At 42.6% G+C, this 23,842-nt stretch overlaps 1 protein-coding gene across 6 annotated transcripts in view; it reads right to left on the reverse strand.

Moving 5' to 3' along the window:
• Positions 1–5,935: 5,935 nt before the first annotated feature.
• Positions 5,936–23,842, reverse strand: part of CASP6 (caspase 6) — a 94,291-nt gene continuing 76,384 nt past the window's right edge. For all 6 annotated transcript variants that reach the window (XM_085897024.1, XM_085897021.1, XM_085897020.1 and 3 more), the window contains 3 exons: positions 23,202–23,352; positions 15,417–15,484; positions 5,936–7,677 (listed from right to left, as the gene is read on the reverse strand). In XM_085897024.1, the coding sequence (XP_085753150.1) occupies positions 7,513–7,677; positions 15,417–15,484; positions 23,202–23,352 (384 nt within the window). In that variant the 3' untranslated portion in view covers positions 5,936–7,512. The remainder of the gene's footprint in view (positions 7,678–15,416; positions 15,485–23,201; positions 23,353–23,842) is intronic.

Raw genomic sequence — 23,842 nt, forward strand, 5'->3', positions numbered from 1 at the left:
TGATGCAATCCCATTTGATTGGACACCTGACCCTGCCTGACTCATGACATTTATTATTATTCTTTTAAATTTAGAATGGGATGAAAATAAATTCAATTCAAACAAATGGAAGACCAAATGAGTGCAGTCCTGCATTGGAATAATCAGAAGGAACCCAAACATCAAAAAGCAAAGATGAAGTCATCAGGAGGATCCTGGAGAGAATTCACATTTCAGCTGCTACTCCTCCACCCTCAAACCCAACCAGGCACAGCCAAGGGAGCCTTAATTAAATAAAATAAAATAAAATAAAATAAAAAAAGAACACAGATCAAAAAATTAAATTATTCTGGCTGCCATACCTTGCGCCCGATCAAGTTGAAATTTAAAACCGGGTTTGCATTGCATAACCAATCACTACGACAGTGTTTCTCAACCGGGGTTCCCTGGAACCCTAGGGCTCCGCAAGAGGTCGCGAGGGGTTGCGCGAGAAACAGTAATAAAATAGGTTAACGTATTTTTGAGTAGTTTTTATTTGATTTAATATTCGTAATTTTACTACACACGTACGGCATATTGTTGGAAACTCCTTGGTTATTATAAGAGGCTTCAACCTCATATTGTGTACAATTATAACAACCATATTGAATGTTATATTATAACAACCACGAAGCGCGATGGACGCCTGGAATAACGACTCGTCATTGAACACGGCACACAGCCTGTACGTAATGACGTCACCAATGATGACGTGGTCTGTCTCATTGCCAATAAATTTGACAAAAAGGGGGTCATTTTTTCATTAAACCAGGTATCCGAAAAAAAATACATTATATTTACCACGTGAACTACGATAAAAAATATAAAAGAGCTAGATATTAATAATGGTATATAATAATTTTTATGCAGGGGTTCCCTGAGACATGAAAACTATTTCAAGGGTTCCAGTTATTGGTTATTGGTCATCAGTGTAAAGTTTTGCTCAATCTGTTCAGACACTTCAGAGAAGATTTTTTGAACGTTTTTTAAAAAACAAAATAAAAAAAACACGATGGCTGCCAAACCACATGACTGATACATCAATTTTTCTTCTGTTGACCATTTTATCCCAAGATGACCCTGAAAAACTTTCATGCTGATCAGATGTGGCATTCTACAAATGCAATTATGATGTCACAATGAAGGCACCAATGACGTCATGAAAAAAAAAATCACACTTATTCCCCATGAGGAGTTCTTGCCATGTGCCAAGTTTAAATTTTTTCCTTGGTGCGCTTTCAGAGATACAGATGTCTAAAATGTTTCCGTTTTTTTTTTTTTTAATGGCTGCCACACCACGTGACCTATGACATCATAATTATCATTAAAACATTCTACATGAGTAGTCGCTCCGAATGGTGAAAATTTTGTCTTCCGACAAGCAGTTGCAGAGAAAAATAAGAACGTTCTGTGCGGACAAATAAACAAACGGACCCAAATGCAATACCCTCTCCTATGGTGAGGGTAAAAAAACAGACAGAATAACAAAATCGACTGACCCATATACTTGAAAAATATTCGATTTTGCAAGTAACAAACAGACAAACAGAATAATGCACGCAACCAACCAATATACTTAAAAAATCTTCGACTTTCTGAAATAAAAAAAGATGTCGTGCATTGCACAATACTTGCGAAATCCATAAAACAAATTTGACATTGAAAATAATTGGTGGTTGAATTAAATGGCCAAATACACAAATCCTCTTCAAATTTAGTTAATCGGATGAAAACTGACGATTTTAGAAATACAGCCTATAGTGGGGGGGGGGGGGCAACATAACAGATTGGGATTCCCATTGGTTTTGCATGTTAATTTTTTGCAACTATTATGAATGTGTTCTTAGGATTGCCAGGAAGTGGAAAAATGTTGTCGCCATTTTCTCCGTGGACCTTCAGTAACCTTGACACATCGTCAAAGCTGAAAGGTCATTTTTGACGCAACATACTGTATTAATCATGCTTTGTTTCAGAGTCTGGAGTGCCAGAATGTTACAATGTGTTTTCTAAAGTGTTTCTGACAAATATTCAATCTGAACTAACAGTGTCTTCATTACAGAATGTCTGTTTATCCTGTTTATGATCATACAACTAACTTCTTGTTGAACTTCGCAGCCACGACCCATCCAAACCAGCATATAATACTGAGATCTCACTTTCTCCTCTTCAGCTAACTTGTGCATGATAGTTGAGGCCTTACAAATAAGAAATACACATCGACAATCATTTGCAAAAGTTTAGGACCACCCTGAGAAAATGTCAATTTGGCAACCCTGGACAGGTATTGCATCATCCACTCATAGATGTTGCGTCACCCGCCTAGAACATTCAGACACGTGTGTGTACTTGCTCCTACAACCATTGGCAGGTGTCTGTTGTGAATTCTGATTTTTATGTTGCCAAAACGAAGTTTTTGCAAGACATGTTAGTCAGCTTGTATGTTTTTTTTTTGGTTTTTTTTTTTTGTTTGTCTGTAATCACGTATAAAAAAATTCTGCAGAGCACAGTTATCATTGGAAATTTTTGTAACTTCGCATATCAGAGGCCTATAGAGGTCCCTTTCAGTGCACAAAATTTTGAAGGTCAAGGTCAAAGGTCAAGGTCACTTTGTCGCAAATCAGGGGAGTCGACGAAACCCTTATTTTTTGAGTAATTTTGATCGGATAGTCTTCAAACTTCATGGAAATATAGTTCATGGTCTGGCGCTCAGCTGATTAATTTTTGGTGGCGATTGGCCTTGACCTTCATGGTTAGCGCCTCAGGTCAAACATATTTGACCCCAAGGTCAAATTTTCAAGTTTTAGGAACCATATCGTGTAGTACCTCAAATTGAACACCTCGATGAGTGCTTTCTAGATATGTCAAGCTTGAGACATTATGACGTCATTTGGTGACGTTATGAGGCAAAAGCATATTTTTCATGGTTACTCTGTGGAACGATTCTCATCGGAATCTCTCGTAGGCAGATATTCCTCAAGGAGACGCTCCTGGTGGATAGCAGCTCTGTTCACCTCAGTGTGACCTTAAAGAAGTCACACGTGGTCACCTTTTGGCAAGATACGGGTCACCCTGCGGGTGACATTGGTTTATTTTCTTGTTTTTTTTGTGATTTTGGTCCTGCGGAAAAATGGGCAAAAAACGTCTCTGACAGAGGTTCAACGGGCTGACATTTTCTCAGGGTGGTCCTAAACTTTTGCAAATGACTGTACATTCACCCTAAATTTCGTATGTTGCAGATTGAAGTGCATGAGCCATGAGGAGCAGTCACACAAGATGGACCCCAGGACCAGTAAGAAACCAAGACCAGAAACTGATTTCAAACTGTGTATTCAATGTTAAGAGCCTGGCACTGGTGTCCTAGTGTCTGAACCATCAGAGGAAGCCTACTCAAAGTTCCTCCAGTTTGTGCACGACAGAGGACAGTATGGAGATGCTGATTATGCACAGATCAGTGGGCGATTGCATGGGTACACTGCCTCCAATCTAAAAGATATGAAAGCAAAGTGGCTGATCAGGTAGTGGAGCTCAAGGACGACAGATCACTATTTGCCCGCATGTTGATTGTTGCACGCTCATGCTCCAAGATGAACCTCAAGGAGAGCATTGGCCAGCATGAGTTCACGTCTCTCCCACGAGCCTTGTTCACAGTGAGTGGTGAACTCGTACAATGCACAGACAAAAGCAAGCTGATGGCCGTACTTGAGGACCTCCCAAACAAAATTAGTGTTGATCTGCAGCCAGAGGATGTCACCAATGACATTGTTCCCTTGACACCAAGGAAGGCAACTGTAATTGATGGAATGGAAATTGTCCAGGCAATAAGTAAGCCACCTTGGGTCAAGACATGTGCTCAATGGGCTGACCACTTCATAGCGACACTGGACAGCAATTGCAGAGAATATGATGAGCTCCATCTAGTCTTTGACCGTTATGATCTTCCCACTTCACTGAAAGAGGCCACAAGGGAGAGACGCCAGGGTCGTAAGCCAGCAACTGCTTACCTCGTCACAGACAATACACAAATTGGCAAGGTGTCAGCAAAGCAGTTCCTATCCAGTAACGCAAACAAAGATGAACTGACAGTTTATCTTGCAAAGAAAGCTCTCCACCACTTTGAGGGTAAGCCCAAGGTCTTCATAGTGACTTCGCAGCAAGAGGTCCTCTCAAACTCCATGGATGTTCAACATCTCTGCAGCTGCCAAGAAGAAGCTGACAAGAGGCTTAAACTGCACAGTCTGGATGCTGTTCGAAGAGGAGCAACAGAACTCTACATTCAGTCACCTGATACTGACGTTTTTGTCCTTGCAATCCACCGTTACCATCAGCTCTGCAGGAGCACATACTTTGTCACTGGTGTGGGGAACAAGAAGCGAGTAATCTCAGTGGGACCAATCATGAATGCACTTGGTGATGCAAAGGCTGAAGCCTTACCAGGATTTCATGACTTCTCTGGAGCTGACGTAACAGGTCGATTTGCAGGCAAGGGGAAGCTGACCTGTTGGCAAGCACTTAGCAGATGCTCCATGGAGGTGGTATCTGCATTTGCTGCCTTAGGGACGTCCGAGAAGCTGGAAGTTGACACTGAACGAGCCATTGAGACATTTGTTTGCCAGCTCTATGAGCCTGGTAGCACTGTGGTGGATGTTGGTGATCTCAGATGGAAGCTTTTCACCAAGAAACAACTGGAGGCTCAAAAGCTACCTCCGGCACGAGGAGCCTTATATGAAGCCATTGCCCGGGCACATTACCAGGCCATGGTGTGGCGTCAGGATAGCATTCCTCACCCTCAGCTACCACCAGCAACAACCTACGGGTGGAAGGAAGAGGGGGATACGCTAGTACCAGTACCAACAAGGGATCCTCCAGCTCCAGCCACAGTTACTCACCTCATCAAATGTGGGTGCAAGAAGACCAGTTGCACATCACACTGTTCCTGTCGGTCACAGGGCCTCAACTGCTCTGAGATGTGTTTGTGTGGAGCCGATGAGGAGGTGTGCAGTAATGTCAACCAGGCACTCTTAGGAATTGAAGAGGATGAAGAAGAAGGAGATCCTTCCATCTAACTATGAACACAAACACTAAATGAACATTGAAGTTCTATCCTACATTTGCTGACCAGAACCAGCCAGATGGTGGACCGAAAGAACTAAATAAAACATGTTTGAGCTGTGAGATTATCACTGTATTTAAAATTTAGAAGTCAAAAACCAAAAAACGTTTGAGTTGTTGTTGAAGGGAGTGTTTTTTCTTAATTATTATATTACTTTTAGCAATATATTGGGTGTTTGCTTTGCATACAGAATGTATTTTGGGGTAATATAATGAAATTATTTAGCACGATTTGGGCCGTAATTTGAAATTGAGAGAAAAGTATAAAGAAATCACCAAAAAAAAAATGGCGACATCATTTTTTGGTAAGTTAAATCCTTCCAGAACACAGTCCAACCAGTGGCCAAAAATTAACATTTGAAACCAACGGGAAAACACTGGCCACCCCCACTACTATGTTGACCTCAAAAATACTTGTTCGTCGAATTCAGGCACCTGATATGCAAATTCTCTTCAAATTTCAAGTATCTGCGATGAAAATTGAGGATTTTAGAAATATCTTAGTTGTTGACCTTTTGGCTTATGGTGACCTCAAAAGAATTGGTGGTTGAATTGAACTAACAAATATGCAACTCTTTAAATTTCAAGTCAATTGGATGACTTTAAAAACAAGAGGTAAGGCTTCTTGCTTATGATGAACTCTATCATGTGGTGAAGTTTTGTGAAGATCGATTTAAAATTGTGACCTGCAGGCGATTGACATACAAAGAAACAGACAAACAGAATAATGCATACGAACAACTGCGGTAATAAACTCCTTGAAAAATCTTAGGCTTTCGCAAGTAATAATTTCAAACGAAAACTGGAACATGCATCAATCTTTTACCATAAAAAAAGTAAGCATAACGCACTCAATCATCCTGTCAATAACATTCCTGAAACTGTTTGTAATATCGCTTGCGCAAGTACTTTAGTAAATAGTCTTAATCATGAAGGCATGGTTTTCTGAATCAGTAGACAGGTAGAGCAATGGATGGAATCAACAGAACTTTGATTGAGGAATGCTAACCACCATCGGCAGCAAGAAAAGGCTGACATTTCAGGTATCAACTGTCTTTTGCTCTGACAAAGGGTTAATTCCAGAAAGTACATCTTGCTGTCCAGATCAGTGAGCATATATTGATCAATGTTCTGTTGATTCCCTCTGTTAAGGATAGATAAACACTCAGAAATTTTTGATCAAGGAAATGTCTGACTTGACCATAAGAGCACACAAGAAACAAATAAAATGGTTGCAAATGCTTGACATCACAGCTGTATAATGTTTTCAAATGAAAACTGAATATATATATATATATATATATATATATATATATATATATATATATATATATATATATATATATATATATATATATATATATATATATATATATGCCCTTCACCATAAAAAGTGAGCACAATACACTCTGTGATCCTGTAAATGACGTTCCTAAAACCTAACATTGCCAGTACAAATATTTTCAGAATAGATAAATGGAAAACTAGTCTTAATCATCAAGTCGTGTCATTCTGCATCTGCAGACAGATACAACAATGGACAGAATCACCAGAATGTTGATCGAAGTTGGCTTACCACCATTGGAAGCAAGGGGATGCTGACATTTCAGGCATGATCCCTCTTTTGCTCTGACAAAGAGCTAACGTCAGAAACGTCAGCTTCTTATTTTTCCCAGATCGGTTAGCATACTTCGATTAATGTTCTGTTGGTTCCACACATAAAGGATAGATAAAAACGAGGACAATTTTAAAGTAGGAAATGCCTAACTTGGCCATAAGAGCACACAATAAAACAGATAAAACGGCTCAAGTGTTTGTCCGCACAGTTAAATCACGCTTCCTTCTGAACAAATCATTCTGGTCTACTTTAGACCTTTTCTTTGTCATTGTAAAGCAGTTCATGAGGCAAAACGGTATTAAACGGTTCCAGGGTGGCACTGGCCTGATAAATGTAGCCATTTGTGAAAGTTTATGCACCACATGAAATTGTTCGCAAAGTACAAAATAGAGATTTAAAATTTTCACAACCAACGAGCTGTGTGTCTCTGCTCAGATCCTGGATGCTTCTTTCCACTGATGATTAGAAAAGCATTTCAAGACCATTCAGAATAAGATTATGGTAAAAAAGAAATCATGTTACAGGACTGATAATTAAAAAGTACTGCATATGAAAACAGTAGTCTTTTCCATGAAAACAAATGTAAAATTAAGAAAAGAAAAAAAAGAAGTGCTTTTTATGTTAAAAAGATATTTAAAAACAAAATATTTAGCATGCACATGACAGGCATTAATTTCACAAATGTATATCTAAAATGGCTCAAAACACAATGCTCTTCCTCCAATAAGTGGAAGGAGAAGAATAATGTGACGAGAAAGGACCACCCATCACTTTGGGTGGAAGTACAGTTTACGGGTGAGCATCGACGCAAAGCAGGGAATCTGCTTTTTGCCAAGCATATGTGCAAACTCTGCACGGTCAATTGTGCGAGCTGCCACCATGCGATTCACAAGTGTAAGGATCTCCAGGAATTCCAGTTCGGTGCCATGTTCCTGCAAGAATGCATGAAAGGTAATGCAAAACAAATACTTTTCAACCACCGTAAGAACAAAAACGTATGATCAAGATTTTTACCCCGTGGGGGTCTTCCACCCCGTGGGGTCTAAGCGCCACTCGCGTTCTCTCTTTTCTTGTGTACAGTTCATTTGAACGTCTATTTCTCCATTATTCGCGAACAGAATTCGATGAAAATTGACAGGCATATACTAGACACATATGTGCAGGCAGTAACTGAGCCCAAAGTGCGATTGCGGCCCTTTGGGCTGAGGATCGGCCCATTTTGGCCCATTTTCTTAAAATTGTTATTTCTCGGTTATTGGTGAACAGAACCGAACCAAACTTAACAGGTGTATTCTAGAGACCATTCCCCAGGCATTAACTGAGCTCAAAGTGCGATTCCAGCCCGTTGGGCCGTGAAACGGCCCTTTCGGCCCATTTTATTAAAATTGTTATTTCTCGGTTTTGAGTGGACGGAACCCGAACCAAACTTGATAGGTATATTCTAGAGACCATTCCCCAGGCAGAAACTGAGCCCAAAGTGCGATTCCGGCCCTTTGGGCCAAGAAACAGCACTTTTGGCACACTTTCTTAAAATTGTCATTTCTCGGTTATCAGTAGACAGAACCGAACCAAATTTGACAGGTACTTCTGGGGAATTGCATGCACTTGTTGAGGTCACTCTGCAGGCATTAACTGAGCCCAAAGTGAGATTATGGCCCTTTGGGCCATTATTTTAAATTGCTATTTCTGTGTTGTTCATAAACGGAACCGAACCAAACTTGACAGGTATATTCTAGAGACCATTCCCCAGGCATTAACTGAGCCCAAAGTGCGATTCCGGCGCTTTGGGTTGAGAAACGGCCCTTTTTCTTAAAATTATGTCCTGAGCGATGCCCAACCCAAAATTAAGTCGCAAATGATGATATGAAACTAGCCTCACTCTTGTGAGGTGTTCTGGTTTCTTTTTCTGATGCGATGAAAATCTTACCAAATTTCAAAACTATCTGTGGTCCGTGTTATCACTCACCTGAGAGTTGTATGAATGAACTCCCACGGGGTATGTTCGCAATTCGAACTTGTTTTTTTCAGTAATCAGTTGTTGTGTGCAAAGCTTACGATTCTTCAATTGGTTAATAGAAGAGTATGATGATGGAGGGTAAAAAGCCAACCAACTGATATTTGGTGACATGGAATCACAAATGGACATAATAAGTAGGAGAATGAACAAGCAGGAAAAGAGGAAAGATGGGAGGGAAGCAAACCCAGTAACCTTGGAATAAGAGGGTTAGAGTTGGGGTAGGGCTAATAGTGTGGGAAAATATGACAAGTATGGGGGGATGACAATGGATGGTGGTGCACCGCATGCTTGAAGTCCTGGAGGAAAGCTTTCTTCGGGTTCCTTCTTGGTCTTCCGTTTCATTCGGAAGGTGGGTCCACAAATGAAAGAAAATAGGAATAAAGGATTGGTGGTGGGTGGAAAGCCTGGATTTTTGAAGTTTCATCAGGAGGGGGTTACTAAAAGAATGCGTACATCCTGGAGTTGCTGGGGAGGACTGGGGGCAGAGAGGGGAGATAGATAGGAAGAGAAGCAAAAAAAAAAAATCAGAGGCACTGATCTGTTGGCAATATGAGAACAACAGGTCTTGTGCTTTGACCTCATCATGGGAGATGCAAATATTGTTGAAAGCTTTCAATTTCGCTGAATGCAGGAGAAGCAAATTTGATGTTGGGATGCCAGCTCAAAGGGAAGAGCAGTACTCTGTTGAGCTATGGATAAAGACCTTGAAAACTGCATGTACTTCTGATTATTTTTTTCTTTACAGGAGCAAAGATAATAGAAGAGTAAGGCCAATCTGACAGTGGGCCAAACAAGGGAATTAATGAACAGGGTGAGAGAGAGGAAAGGGAGAAGGGGAGGAAAAACTAAAACTAGCAAATAAGATGGTTGTGTTAGGAAATAATAATGGGGGAATTGAAGATTGTGGAACAGAATTGGGGATGACCAAATGATTTTTCAAGGAATGACTTGAAACGACAAAGGATGTGGTTGACTTATTGGTGAGGCATACAAATGTAAGGGACTGAGCTTCGACCAGTTGATGACCATGATATTAGAGAGTTGGATTCCTTTGGTTGGTGACAGGATGGGAGATTTGACCAGATTGAAAGATGTGTTCCATATTGTCAGACCCAACATGCAGTCTGCCTGTCAGTGGGTTGTGGATTTTTCTGCAAACAAGAGAGAGGAGCCTCAGGTCATTTATGAAGACGAAGATGAAGACTGGGCCCCATACACTGCCTTGGGGCACTCAAATCCCCAAATAGGAAGGGAGTGGAGAGGGTTCCATTAATCGAAGAAAATATGACGGTGTCAATAGATGCCAAAGGCAACAAGCTTGTCAAACAGATCAGGATGCCTGACTATGTTGAATGCCTACAATATGTCCAGGAATACGGTTCTGACTTGTATTTGAGATTTAGGACCTCCAATCATTGCTGAGAGAGGAGCAGCAGCATGTCCAGAGTTGAGTGGCCAGGATGGAACCTGAACTGATGGTCAGAGATCAGGCTGTTTGAAAGGAGGAAAGATGATGTCAGCAGCAATGATGGATTCCATCACTTTGGTTAAAATTATAAGATTACTCTATAGTTGATATGATCTATTTTGCACCCTTCTCTTGGATGGGAGTGATGTTTGCTGACTTCCAGGAAGATGCTAGGGAGCCAAAGGACAGGCTGAAAAGCACAGCCAATGGAAAGAAAGAAAGATTTGAGAACATGCAGGGCACCAATGCCGTCTGGTTTCATCGTCAAAGCAGGATCTACACTCAACAGAATGCTCCCCACCTTATTGGATGAGAAAGAAAAAGTTATTGAGGCAGGGTGCACAAATAGGTAAGATGGAGACAGAGCGAGATGGATTGGAAACAATCTTGAGATTTGGAGCCAACCACCGAGTTGGGACATTCTGCCTTATCTCCGGCACAGCCTGTTTGAAGCGAGGGACGGGATGGAGGGGAGCATACACCGAAGGTTGATTTGACAAGGTTCCACTGTGGTTTTGAGGAAGGACACCAGTTAAAGAGTCCACCCTTGAGATTAGCATGATGGTTTATTTCTTGCCGAAGGGTTATGACACTTTTGTAAGCCTTTCAGAGTGACCATGTTTCCCTCAGTCAAGTTTGCCTTCCTTGTTGAGAAAGGAAGTTGATTTGTTGCAACTGCCTTCCCCACAGTACCAGAGCCAAAAGGATGGATTGAATAGCCAAGCTATAATACAAAAGTAATAATCCACAAAGAAGTAATATCTCCAACATTAATTTTGGCATGTCATGCCATGATAATACAGTAATTGCACCATATGTCAATCACATCTGTCACATGCAAATGAAAAGTATAGTTTGAAACTCTCGTAGTTCATCAGTTCTGTAAATGGAATTCATCCCAAAGAAAAAGACCTCAACTGTTTATGCAAGCCCAGAAAAAGCTTTACTTTAGTCAACACTGGAGCCCGGCTACCTGCAGTTAAAGAGACTTCATGGGGCCGGCCATACATATTAATCCATGGGCCAGACACCGAGATCTCCACCACCCCCCCCCCCACTCCCAAGTTATGGAATTTTACAAACCATTATTTTTTTTAATGAATATGGGTACTAAGCATTAAATATGTTTGTTTGCCATTTGCTAGAGGGTGCTCATTTGTATTAGACCAATTTCTGCTCGTAACCAAAGCACCACAAGTGTGATACTAGAACATCACTCGGTATAGTACATACCTCCACCAGGCTGAACAGTTTACATTTTGTATCTCACCGATAGTCTAGATCTGAATCCAGACCTCAACCAAAATCGAATCGGCTTGCTCTTGTCACGTTACCAACACATCCACCTAGTTTTGTAACAACGCGTCCACAGCTTATTTAAATATCATGCCACATATCGTTTTTGGTCCCATCTCTCAATAATGAAGAATCACTTATCATGTACCATTCCTTTTGCGCCATAAAGGTGTATCGGGCTGCCAAGGCAGTTTCATTAGCAAGAAGTACAGTCTGAGACAGGTTGCCACTCTGACGCAGGTTACCCTGAATGGTTATTACCCAAGTACATTGGTACTCATTTCGCCGACCTCGGAAGGATGACAGGCTGTCAACCCTACCTGGTGTTACTTCTACGGTAGACATGGGCTTGAACTCAAGACTCTAAGGTCCAAAGCCAGCCCCCTTAACCACCAAGCCAACACCAGGCTGAAGAATCACTTAAAACATTTTAAAAAATTCTGGAACCGGATTTGTATATTCACCAAAATCGAATCAATTCATCCTTGTGAAACAACCAATCTATCCACCAAGTTTCGGCCGAATCTTTCCAGAACTTTTTGAGATATTATGTTATACAGAATATCGTTTTTAGCCCTGTTCTTCAATGGTGAAGAATCACTCAAAATTTTCAAGGATCTACATCTTCACCAAAATCTAATTAATTTGTCCTTGTCACACACCCAAACTGTCCACAACAATTTGAGATAGCCTGCTCACAAACAAACAAATAGACAGGGGTGAAAACATAACCTCCGTCTACCCTCGGTGGTGGAGGTAAAAAGTTATTTCTAAAAATGCACCCATGTGGCTGTTAACATCTACAGTATCTATATGCAGTGTAAGATATCAAAATTTATCTTTTGATCTATCCTATTATAAAAACATATAAATGTATATTGTTACACAGTATTTGGATTTAAATATAGGCAGTTAATTTACTCAAATTGTGCCAAATTTAGCTTCAATTATCTTGCCATATAACAGAGTTTTTGATAGTACATTCAGATCAATTACATACATCTTATTCATAAGCAAGCAACATCAAAATAACCATCACAAAGTATTCTGGTTGCTCTTTGGAATGCCTTACCAGGTTCATACATGTGTTTAATATATTGTTGTGGTTACCAAATTCGCAAACCACCATTCAGGTCCCTTAGGTGAGATATCTCCGTAAGTATATGTGTAGTTAGGCCCAAACCCGTTGTCTAGTGGGAATACATGTCATTCATGCGTGCTGCGACTCTTCAGGATAGCCGTTTTTCTTTTACTATCTTTATTTTGGACCAACCGCCATTGTTACCACCGCCAACCGCGTCTCAACAGTCGTCACAACATCAACCACCCACCACAACGCCGCTTCACCACAACAGCCACGACCTTTCCCGTCACACCTCGCAACCGTCGCATCGCCACCGTTCTTGCGCCGCTTGTGGGTACCGGTATTGGTCTCGTGCAGGGCGCGCGCCGAACAGCGTGTACAAAACCACGGATTTTCCGCTCCAAAAACGGATCAAAAACGACACACGCCCACTTTTGTGCCGTCCAATCGGTGAGCGAGGGGCGATTTGGCCCCGCCTCCAGGGCGTTGGAGGGCGGTCGCTATATGCAAATTCATGGATCAAAATGCATTCACGCCCACTTTTTCTCGGGCCAATGGGGAGCGAGGTGAAAGGTCGAAGGCAGGGGGTCAAAGGCGAAGCCACGGGGCTTATATAAGCGGCTGCGTTCGTCAGAAAAAGGGTTGGTTGGTCGTTGGTTCGTTGGTCGTCGTCGTCGTCGTGTGCGTTGGAGTCGGAGCGAAGAGGACGGAGCTGTGGAGAGGCAGCGAAGGCAGACGAGGGGGTGCTCGCGTCGTGCCGGGAGCTGCACACCAGGGAGGCCGACGGCGCGACCTGGTCGAGGTGGAGACGCTCGTCGCAGGACTCGAGACAGAGTAAAAATCCTCCTTTCCCCGAGCATCAGCAACCCCCTCCTGTTTCCCCCTGCGCTGAGATAGTGCGACCAAGGGGGCCCCTTTTCCCACCCCCTACCAGACACTGTCCGCGAGGCCCACGGAGTTGAGGCACCATCGCCGCTCCGCGTCTCATCACCAGACGGGTAGGCCCGACCCGGTCTCGGCCTCAGGCCCGCCTCATCCTTGAGGGTGTTCTTTTTCTTGGTTTTGGGTATGTGTTGTCGGCACCGTCTGTGAAGTAGAATTGTATAAGTGTTGCCGTGTGCTCGGTAGTCGGTATTAGCTCTGCATTGTGTCTTCGCTTTTACATTTGCTTTTTGTGTAAAATTGCATTGTGTTTCTTTTCCTTTTCTATGTGCTTTTGGTGGAATTGAATATGTGTGCTTTCCGTTCATCACGAATAAATGTGCTTTGTGTTGAACTGTTTCCCTCTTCGCTTCGTCATTTCTTTCATTGAATCCTCATCTTGCTTCACGTAAAGGGTTGGTAGTGGGCTGAATACGCCCGATAATTAATCGAACCGTCGAGGTCGACGAATAACACCGCTCGGTTATCCCGATAGTACGGAACGGGTCGCTTAAGTGGCCAGTGTCCGAAGTCGACCTGCGGCGAGGTGCGATCGCCCGGTCTACCCTCCGTGTGGGTACTTAGGTAGGTCGAATTTGGCGAGCAACCCTATCCCGCGCGGGGGCCGATTGGCTCGATCGCGGTGAGACCGAAAGGTCCACCCGTGACTGGTTCCCGGCGTTAGTCCGAGAGGGTCACGACTGGATTGTCCGTCCGGTGGGCGACGTGCCGCGATTCGAGTTACGTGGCCGTCAGCACGCCGGCGGGCGCGAATCTGTAACAATATGTACTGCTAAGATCGATATGTATTTATATGCATGTATAAGATTGGGGCAGTTGGGTTTACACATTTTTAAAGAAGGCGCTTCCACCCAAAGTAAAAAACACAAGATCGACTCCGCTAATTTGAGCAAAAAAGTGAGGGTAGACCCAGTTTCAGGAAACGTTTCGCCGGCTTCATAGCTGAATTCATCTGGCACAATAGGCACAATCTATTGTGCCTGATAAAGCCGGCTGCGAGCTCAGTTGGCTTGTGCATTTTTAGCCGTGATGAGAGTGGAGGCACGAGGTGCAGTCGTGAGAAACGGACCCCGATCCTCGTGTATGTTATAAGCCATTACACTGTGGCTTTGAGCCTTTATGTGGAGTGCCACTCGCGGATTGCCTGGCGTACGTCTGCCCTGCTACGAGAAAAGTGACGGCACGTGCGAATAATAGCGCCTCCATTCCAAGTTCCACAAGGATCAGCTCTGGGCCAAGCTAAGTAAAGCAGTAGTTTGGAAGTAGGGTTATTCTTTTAATTTTGTGTCCCTTTCTCTGTATTTGAGTCTGTGTGCAAGGCCTCGACTGCAGGATGTATTCATTTCACATTATTACTATTTCCTTTTGAACTATTGGTCTTTGTAAATATTCGTTTTATTTTCATTAAATGTGTTCATTTTGAAGAAACTGTATTCGTGTAATTGTCGAGGGTTCGAGGGTAAACCCCGTGTATCCGTTTCACACCCCATACTCCTCCGCCATTGCCCTCCACCATGCCCTTCGAGCACGTGTTAAATCTCTGAGGATCAACATGTCCGCTTCCTCTTAATAAGGAACCACTTGGCCGTCCCAGGGGCTGTTGGTGTTAACCGCCTAGCACCACAATTTGGGTTGGGGGTTAACCTGGGCTGACCACCCCCGCTACAATATATATATATAGATATATATATATATATATATATATATATATATATATATATATATATATATATATATATATATATATATATATATATATATACATATATATACATAAAACAGAGAATGACTAAGTACTTCCATCTCTCAACCACAAAGGTTTAATAATTTTAATGTGTCACAGTGGTCTTGCCTGGGTTCTCACCTGTATCACTTTGACAAGATCCTGAATGTACCAGGAACCATTGATTGTCTCACGGTGTGAGAAGAAACCTGGAAATAAACATGCAGAGTTTGTTTTCGATGGCAAAGTAGATAAGGTTCATGTTCAAACATCAATACATACAGGTTTATTGAAATTTACCCCCACACAGTGAAATGTACATACTGAAGAATGTGTGCATGTTGCAGTCATCTCGTACTTATACACACCAACAGGAAAGCATCTATATGACACATTGTGGATAATCCACTATAATACACCATTTGTCTGTCTATCTATCTGGATAAGTAACGACCAAATGTATCATGGTCAATCTTAAGCAAACTTGCCAGGGAACAAGTGGTCACACAACAGAGGTTGTAGGGACTTCATCTCCTCCCTCCCTTCCTTCCTCGCTCTCCCCACTTCCCCAAAAGGGTTTTCCCCCTTGGATGAACTCTGTGTTGTGGTGTATAAATAACTTATCATGACAAGGTAGGGTTGGTCACAAGAAATGATCATGTGAAACCATCCCCGCATCTTTCTTTGAATAATGGTTGTCCTGAGAAAAGACAAAGTTATATCGAACACACACAACACACACTTTTCTCGAGACAACCATTATTCAAAGAAAGATGTAGGGATGGTTTCACATGATCATCAATTGTGACCATCCCCACCTTGTTTTCATACTTTTTGGAGTAACATCCCTACATCCTTTTGTAAAGCCTGGTGTTAGCTTAATGGTAAAAGTGGCTGGCTTAAGATCTTCGGGTCTTGTGTTCAAGTCGCTGTTGGGCTGTTGAATTAACACCAGGTGGGTTGACTCAGCCCGTCATCCTTCCAAGGTTGGTGAAATGAATACCAGCTTACTGGTAACAGGAGGCATTGCATCAGCAGCATGGCTGCACCCCCCAGAAAGTGATGCAGCCAAGCAGCCACAGGCTGCATATGAATAAATAGATTCCTTTTACACTTTTTAAAATGTTTTTAGTACTTCTTTCTTTACTTTGTTTTTAGAAATACATATGGATGTTCTACTACTGATTTGTAAATGTTGTTGTACAAACTATATAGACGTGTTCACATTGTAATGGTACTATACATACTTTATGGACGATCAAACATTTTAAATAGTATGTACTTTATATACGTATTTGTGGGTTGTTGCTGTCACTGACTTCCTGATAATATTCCACCATTAACCACACCCATATAGGTCTGATTGGCCCCAGGGAAAACGTATCTCGTGGCTCTGCCATCCATCAGGCCGATTGACAGTTGTAGTCTGGCCCACTCCACTAATCACTTCCTGTTCCTTTACAAAGGAATGCAGTTTTGCATACTTTTCATGGAATCCTTACCAGCTATTAAAATTCTGATAGCAAATGCTGCACCAAGTAAAACTCTATCAGATGGTACTAAAGTCATTGCCATTGAGAGAGGGAGCTTGGAAATACACCTTCTGAAGATTATAATAATCATTATTATTATTATTAATAATATGAACGAGAAGAAGATTTGCTGGTTTTGACCGATCTTGGGTTTTTGCTCTTTTTTTCTACTTTTTCCATGGTCTGGAGTACTGAAAAGTGATCCCTGCCTCGACAATCAGCTGACCAGACCAGGTCGGCTCTCATATGCAGGCCCACTCTCTGTTTACCATTATTATTATAACCAGTGGCAATATAATTAGGCAACTAAAGATATACCTCAAGAATCAAGGAAAATAAGTTAAAATGATGCAAAATACACATGCTTCAGAAATGCAATGCACAAAGCCATGTTCTGCAGCACAGTACAAACTATTAGACCGAAACATCATGCCTCACATTATCAACAATCAAACTGTTTTGGAATGTATTGACTGCATATATTAAAAAAAAAAATTGACTACACACATGTACAAGCATATTATTGGATTTCATACCTATTGAGTATTGAAAATATTCATCACATCAGTAACCCATTAACTTACAGTGCTGATAGTATATGTCCATAATGATTGTGACATCTTGATATGCTTAAAATCGTGTGCAGTGAAGGGGAAAAAAAGTTGCACACAAGCTTTCAAGAGTATATATGTAACTCGAATGACAATTTTGAGTTTATATTATAACTAGTAGGGGTACCCGGCATTGCTGGGCAACATCAGGTCCCTCTTCCCACCCATCCCTTCCCCTGTCTCCAACCACCCCACCCCTTGAGGGACAAATTCATCTATATGGCTGAAATAATGATGCTTCGATGTTTATCCTCATCGCCATGTAATGAATCTGGGGTGTGTTCAGTTACCAAGTTCTTGTAGAGTATTCGCCAAGTGGCTTAAGCACTCAAGCAAGCACTTCATGAGAAACCGTTGATGAGGAACGGGTGGCTTGACAAGCGCTAGCTCGCTGCTTGGTAACTGAACACACCACTGGATATCTCAACAGTATACACTACATACGAAACACCAACTAAAGGACTTTTTTTTTCATTAAAGATTTTAAATATTAATCATGAGTATTTTCATTGGAATGAAAACGTACCTTGTTCAGACCCACATATCCACCCGCAGTCTACAGTCTACAGACACGACCTCAGATAAATAAATATATATATATATATATATATATATATATATATATATATATATATATATATATATATATATATATATATATATATATATATATATATAGATTGTTGCGGGCCAGAAGTCCGGTGGCGAGAACGACCACTAGGTGAGGGAAGTTACGTCGTCTCCCACCAGACTCCCGAAATTGTAGGGCGTCGCTCACAGACAATTCCATGACGAGGCAGGTCGCTTAACCGACCGTGGACGCCAATACCTCAACAGCATAGCGTAGGGTCTTCCTGCCAGGTGTAATCAGTTTACCTAATTAACCATGCGGTTTCGACTACCAGGGAACCACACCCTCAGCATGTCCTGCCCCAACCGGGTCACTCTACCAACTACCAACTCTGGATTGGATGCAGTCAAGCGAAATTGCCAAGGACATGCCGGCTACAATGAACAGATTGTCGGGGATAAAGACCCGGCTAAACTGAGATCCGAACCATGCTGGACCAATGAAGGAAAAGACAAAAACGAACTAGGAACATTTCTACAATCATTTATTTACACTAAGGCGAGGAAAATCACGTGGCACAGGAACAGGTTTATTGGGTGTGTTATGCAGGGGGGAGAAGGGAGATGTGCGACAATTTTACAGCAACTTACAAAAGAGGACACAGAGCAGACTTGTCGCGAGAATAATACAGGCAAGAATTACAATAATCAAAAACTTAAACAGTTTTTACTTAATGGACAGGTGCCACACACTCAGACACACACTCGGACAAAATAAACCCAGTTGAACGGCAAAGGACTTTTGCAGCCACGGAGGGAGGGAGCTGAGGTCGCAGTTCTTTTGGTACCTGAACGTTCCGAGGGAAGGGATGCTCCATGGTGTGGCACTCGACAGAGGTCGTGCAGTTCGGCCCACAGCCGCACGTGTGGAGACCGTGTCTGCGAAGGAGCCCGGGTGGAGAGCGCGGAGTCCAAGGTATGAACGGTGCTGCAGACAGGAGCAGGACCCGACCGAGGCCTGGTCGAGGTCTTTTCAGCTCTCTCACAACCAACGAACGAACTTTCAAATCCAACCAGCGAACCTCTTCCTCCCTCAACCAGCAATGAACTCTCCAACTCTCTCACACTACTCTGAGGATGGTGTCATAATTTATAGATCCCCAAGGTCGGGGAGGGGCCTTGGCGAAGCCGACGTCATTGTCCGTCCTTATTGGACAGGACCTTCATGGGGTCCGCCCTTTCTGAGTGAGGTTACGGCCAGGCCGGGAAAGCCCGCCTACTCCATGCATGTCTGGACCCGTCAAGAAGGAATTGGAACGTTTGGGGAAGCCAAGGAACTGGAACAGCGAACCCAAAGATTTTTCCTCGAGAAACGAGCCTCCAGAGACAGCAGATGGACAATGGTGCGCTGTGGCCAGCGAACTGAGGACTGCAAGCTCTATGGTACCGTGGATCATAATGGAGGGGATATAATGATTTATTAATCTAACGAAAAAAACATCGCAACGTACCCCAGTGTCTTCCCACTACACACAAGGTAGGGATCAATCTACACATATACTTATGGCATAACTAACTTCGGGACAGCTGTATGTTTGTATGCATATGGTTCCATATATATATATATATATATATATATATATATATATATATATATATATATATATATATATATATATATATATATATATATATATATATATATACATATACATACATATACATATACATATACATACAAGCTATATTCGATTAGGCGACAGTGAGACACCTCACACGAAACTGCCATATTTACATGATGTTTCCTACTCTTGTTCATCTATTCTTCTTCTTCCCCCTCTCAAAGTAATCATCAAATAAACTTTCTATCCTCTATCATATCATTTTTCCATGAGTTTTAGTATGTTATATATATAAAAAAAGACTCCAATTGATAGTGCATTCCTGCAGTTGCAGACATCGCTGTGTGATAACGTCATTGTTGGGTTGTTTTTTTCATACTTTGCATGAAAGCAAACACAAGCAAACATTGAGTTATAAGCGACGAGTCACTGTCTCGCACACAAAATGTAACTGTATTTGACGTCACACAAAGTTTTTTTTGTTTTATTTTAATGAAATATCACTATTTTCTTTCCTCTACATAATATGAGAGTTAACGTACCTTCAATGGGCAGTGTATATTAGACAGCTGCCGTGATCACTGCGGACAAAACATGCAGTACCTCGTTTTTTTTGTTTTGTTTTTTTTTGTATACCTTGGTCGAGGCTCGTATGAGAGCTAACACACAACTCACAGCAAGGAGGCATGAGACAAGAGGGGCGGGAGTGGAAGGGACAAAACAGTGGGGAACAGACACATTAGGTGAACTGTGGAAGGGAGAGGGATGGGGATGGGACGGGGAACATGGCGAAGAGAAGATGGACATTTCAGGGACTTTCAGGAAGGAAAGCAGGGGAATTGAAGGAAGTGGGCTTGGGTGGATTATCGGGGGGAGAAAATATCGAGGATTTGGATGGGGGAAGATAAGAGGTGGTGGTGAACAGCTGTTTTGAAAGCCTGGAGGGAAGAATGGGAAAGAATAGAGTGAGGAAGTTTATTCCAAAGGCGGGAAAAAAGAGGAATGAAAGAGTGAAGATGAGCAGTGATTCGTGATTTTGGTAGTTTTACCAGAAGGGGGTTGTTGGCGGACCTTGAGCGCCCTGTGGAAATGTGGTGGGGACAACTCGCAGAGAGAGCAGGGGGGGCAAGGCTGGAGAGGAGTCGGTAGAAGACAGAAAGACCACCAACCAACCTGCGGTGATTGAGTGAGAGGCCCAAAGACTCAGATTCATTGCGGGAGATGCCGATGATCTTAAATGCCCTGGTTTCGACAGCGTGAAGCCGAGAAAGGTGGGGAGGCAGGAGCACCAGCCCAGAGGGGAGAGCAGTACTCCATCAGGCTACGGACAAAAGCTTTGTAAGTGGTCAGGAGCTCAAGAGGGCCGAGGAAGGACTTAGCACGACGGAGGATTCCCAGTCGGCGACTGGCTTTTGAGGCGAGGTTGGAAATATGACTTTCCCAGGAAAGGTCATGGCAGATAGTGAGACCTAGAAGCTTGAAAGAAAAGACTTCTTCCAGAGGATTGTTGAGAAAGTGGATGTGGGGGTTTTGTAAACGGTCCTTTCGAAGAGACATAGTGAGAGTGTGAGATTTGTCTGGATTGAAAGACATGTTCCACGTGTTGGACCAGTTTGTGATTTTATCCAGATCTGCAGTGAGCGAAGAAGCTGCTGCTTGCCGGTCTGAGGGATGACAGATGGTACGGCAGAGGGTGGAGTCGTCGGCAAAGAGAAATAGAGGATTTTCCAGAGAGTCCGAGAGATCATTGATGAAAACCAGAAAAAGAACAAGGCCCAGAACGCTACCTTGAGGAACTCCAGCCTGCACAGGAAGAGGGGATGAAAGAACTCCATTTAGGGCCACACGTTGACTGCGACAGGAGAGGAAGTCTGCGAGCCATGAGTGGAGATGGCCTTGAATACCATGGGAAGAGAGTTTGGTGAGTAGGGCAGGGTGCCAGACTGTGTCAAAAGCACGTGAGATGTCCAGGGATACGGCTCGGATTTCCTGTCTGGCATTGAGGACCTCCATCCATTGATGGAAGAGCAGAAGCAGCATATCCAGGGTAGAGTGACCTGGTCTGAAACCAAATTGATGATTGGAAATCAAGCCATTGGAGAAGAGGAAGGATTTCATATCTGAGGCGATGATGGATTCAATCACCTTGCTGATGATTGGGAGAAGGCTGATTGGTCTGTAGTTATAGGGATCTGTTTTTGCACCTTTTTTATGCAGGGCAGTGATGTTAGCAGATTTCCAAGCAGATGGCAGATGACCTTGGGCAAATGAGAGGGTGAATAGAACAGAGAGAGGGTGAGCAAGAGCAGAAGAGCAGGCTTTGAGGACACGTGGGCTGATGCCGTCTGGACCGGTTGCAGAATCTGACTCGAGGTTTGAAAGCAAGCTCTCCACCTTGTCAGGAGAAAAGGATACAGAGTCCAGGGACAGTTGGGTGCGACTGGGTAAAGTGGGGAGAGATAGTGATGGGTTTAGGACACAAGATTTAGCTGCAAACACCGAGTTTAGACATTCAGCTTTATCACGTGTGGAATCAGCAGTGCGGCCATTTGAGGTAAGGGAGGGGATGGAGGGGGAACATACACCAGAAACAGATTTGATTAAACGCCACCAGGATTTTGAGGAAGGAGAGAGGTTTGAGAGTTCAGACTTGAGATGAGAAAGATGTTGTTTTTCTGGCTCTCCTGAGGGTAGATACACACTTGTTCCGAGCTTTGTGGAAAGAACTGAGATTGCCCTCAGTTGGGTTTGCTTTCCATGAGGCAAACGCAAGTTGTTTCAGGACAACTGCCTCGCCACAAGCTTCAGTAAACCAAGGGCGGGAGGAAGGGTAAGAAAACTGAACACGAGAGGGGATAAATCTGTGCATGAGGGAGAGCAAGTTTCTTTGAAAGAATTCCCAGGATGAGTTGATGTTTGAGAAAGTAGTGATAGGAGACCAGTCTAAGTTTGATGGCTGCTCGGAGACCCTGCCAGTCGGCTTGAGTGAAATGCCAGACTCGACGGCGGTGAGGTGGTCGTTTGAGTTGTAATCAAAATGTTATTTTCTTCTTCTCAAAATAGTCTCTTCATTTAATGATAGAAGACGCATTGTTCAGTCTTCAAATTTAGATGAAGCCTTTAAAACAATCTGAGTTACGTGGAGAGAAAAAGATGGTGCAATTTCTGGACGGCTGGAGGGTATGGCCTGTAGAATGGGTAGTGCTTATGACCCAGACAGACAAACCCACAGACACAAACTCAGCTTTATATATTAGACACTAATTTCAAAAATATGGAGAACAAGAAAAACCTCGTATTGGAATGTGGGAGGAGGGGTAAGATGAGAGGGGAAGAGGAAGGGAAGGCACACAAAACTGACCTTTCACACCCCCATTTTTACGGCCCCTCTCATAATACCAAGTCGGTGAGGATGATTTTGTTTTTTTCTAAGACAAATAAAAAGATACCCGCTGCACTCATTTTTGTGCTTCACATTGCTGTCAAATATATCCCAATTATTGTCTCCTCTCCACATTTCTTTCCATCACCACACACAGATTAAGGGCTTCCATTTGAGTACTTCAATAAGTTATAGTACAATGACTCTACCTTCAGCCACAGAGTAACACATGAGGAAGTCAGCTGCAGAAGGAATGTAAGTGCGAATTCCGTAATCAATCTCCACTTTGTTTGTCTCTCCTTGTATGGAATCAACCTCATCAACAGGCACAGGCTCATCATGCTTTTCACCACGGCAAGCCTAAAAGTGTGGCATGTGTCCAGAGGAAGACTTGATCACAATCAAAAATGCGACATTTCTATGATGTACAGCTTATCTTCTCAGTTTTTATATTGGTAACAATTGTTCCCCATCTCAAAGAACGAATTAATTGGTCAGCTCACAATCTCTAAAATTGCAGTCACACCATACAGCAAAGTTACAACCCCTATTCAGCTGTTTCAGGAACACAATCACTTACAAAGTATAACAATGAGTATTCCTTATGTTTAGTACATTTGCTGAGTTATGCACAAGTATAACTTTCCTGTTGTTGCACACAAGAGGGAAGGATAGGGGAGGAAAGGGAACCAAAAGGGGAAGGAGGTTGAGAAGAGTTACAGTCATATATGACTATTCACAGTCATATTCAAGTTATTTGTTCATATGAATACTAGTGTGCACCATTTTCTTTGGGCTGTGATTGTGCCACTGATGCAGTAACCCTGAACATTGGGGCAGGAATTTGGAA

This window comes from Eptatretus burgeri, chromosome 10 (genome assembly GCF_056783735.1).
Source record: "Eptatretus burgeri isolate ZD-2024b chromosome 10, Ebu_testis_v1, whole genome shotgun sequence".
Taxonomy (NCBI): Eukaryota; Metazoa; Chordata; class Myxini; order Myxiniformes; family Myxinidae; genus Eptatretus; species Eptatretus burgeri.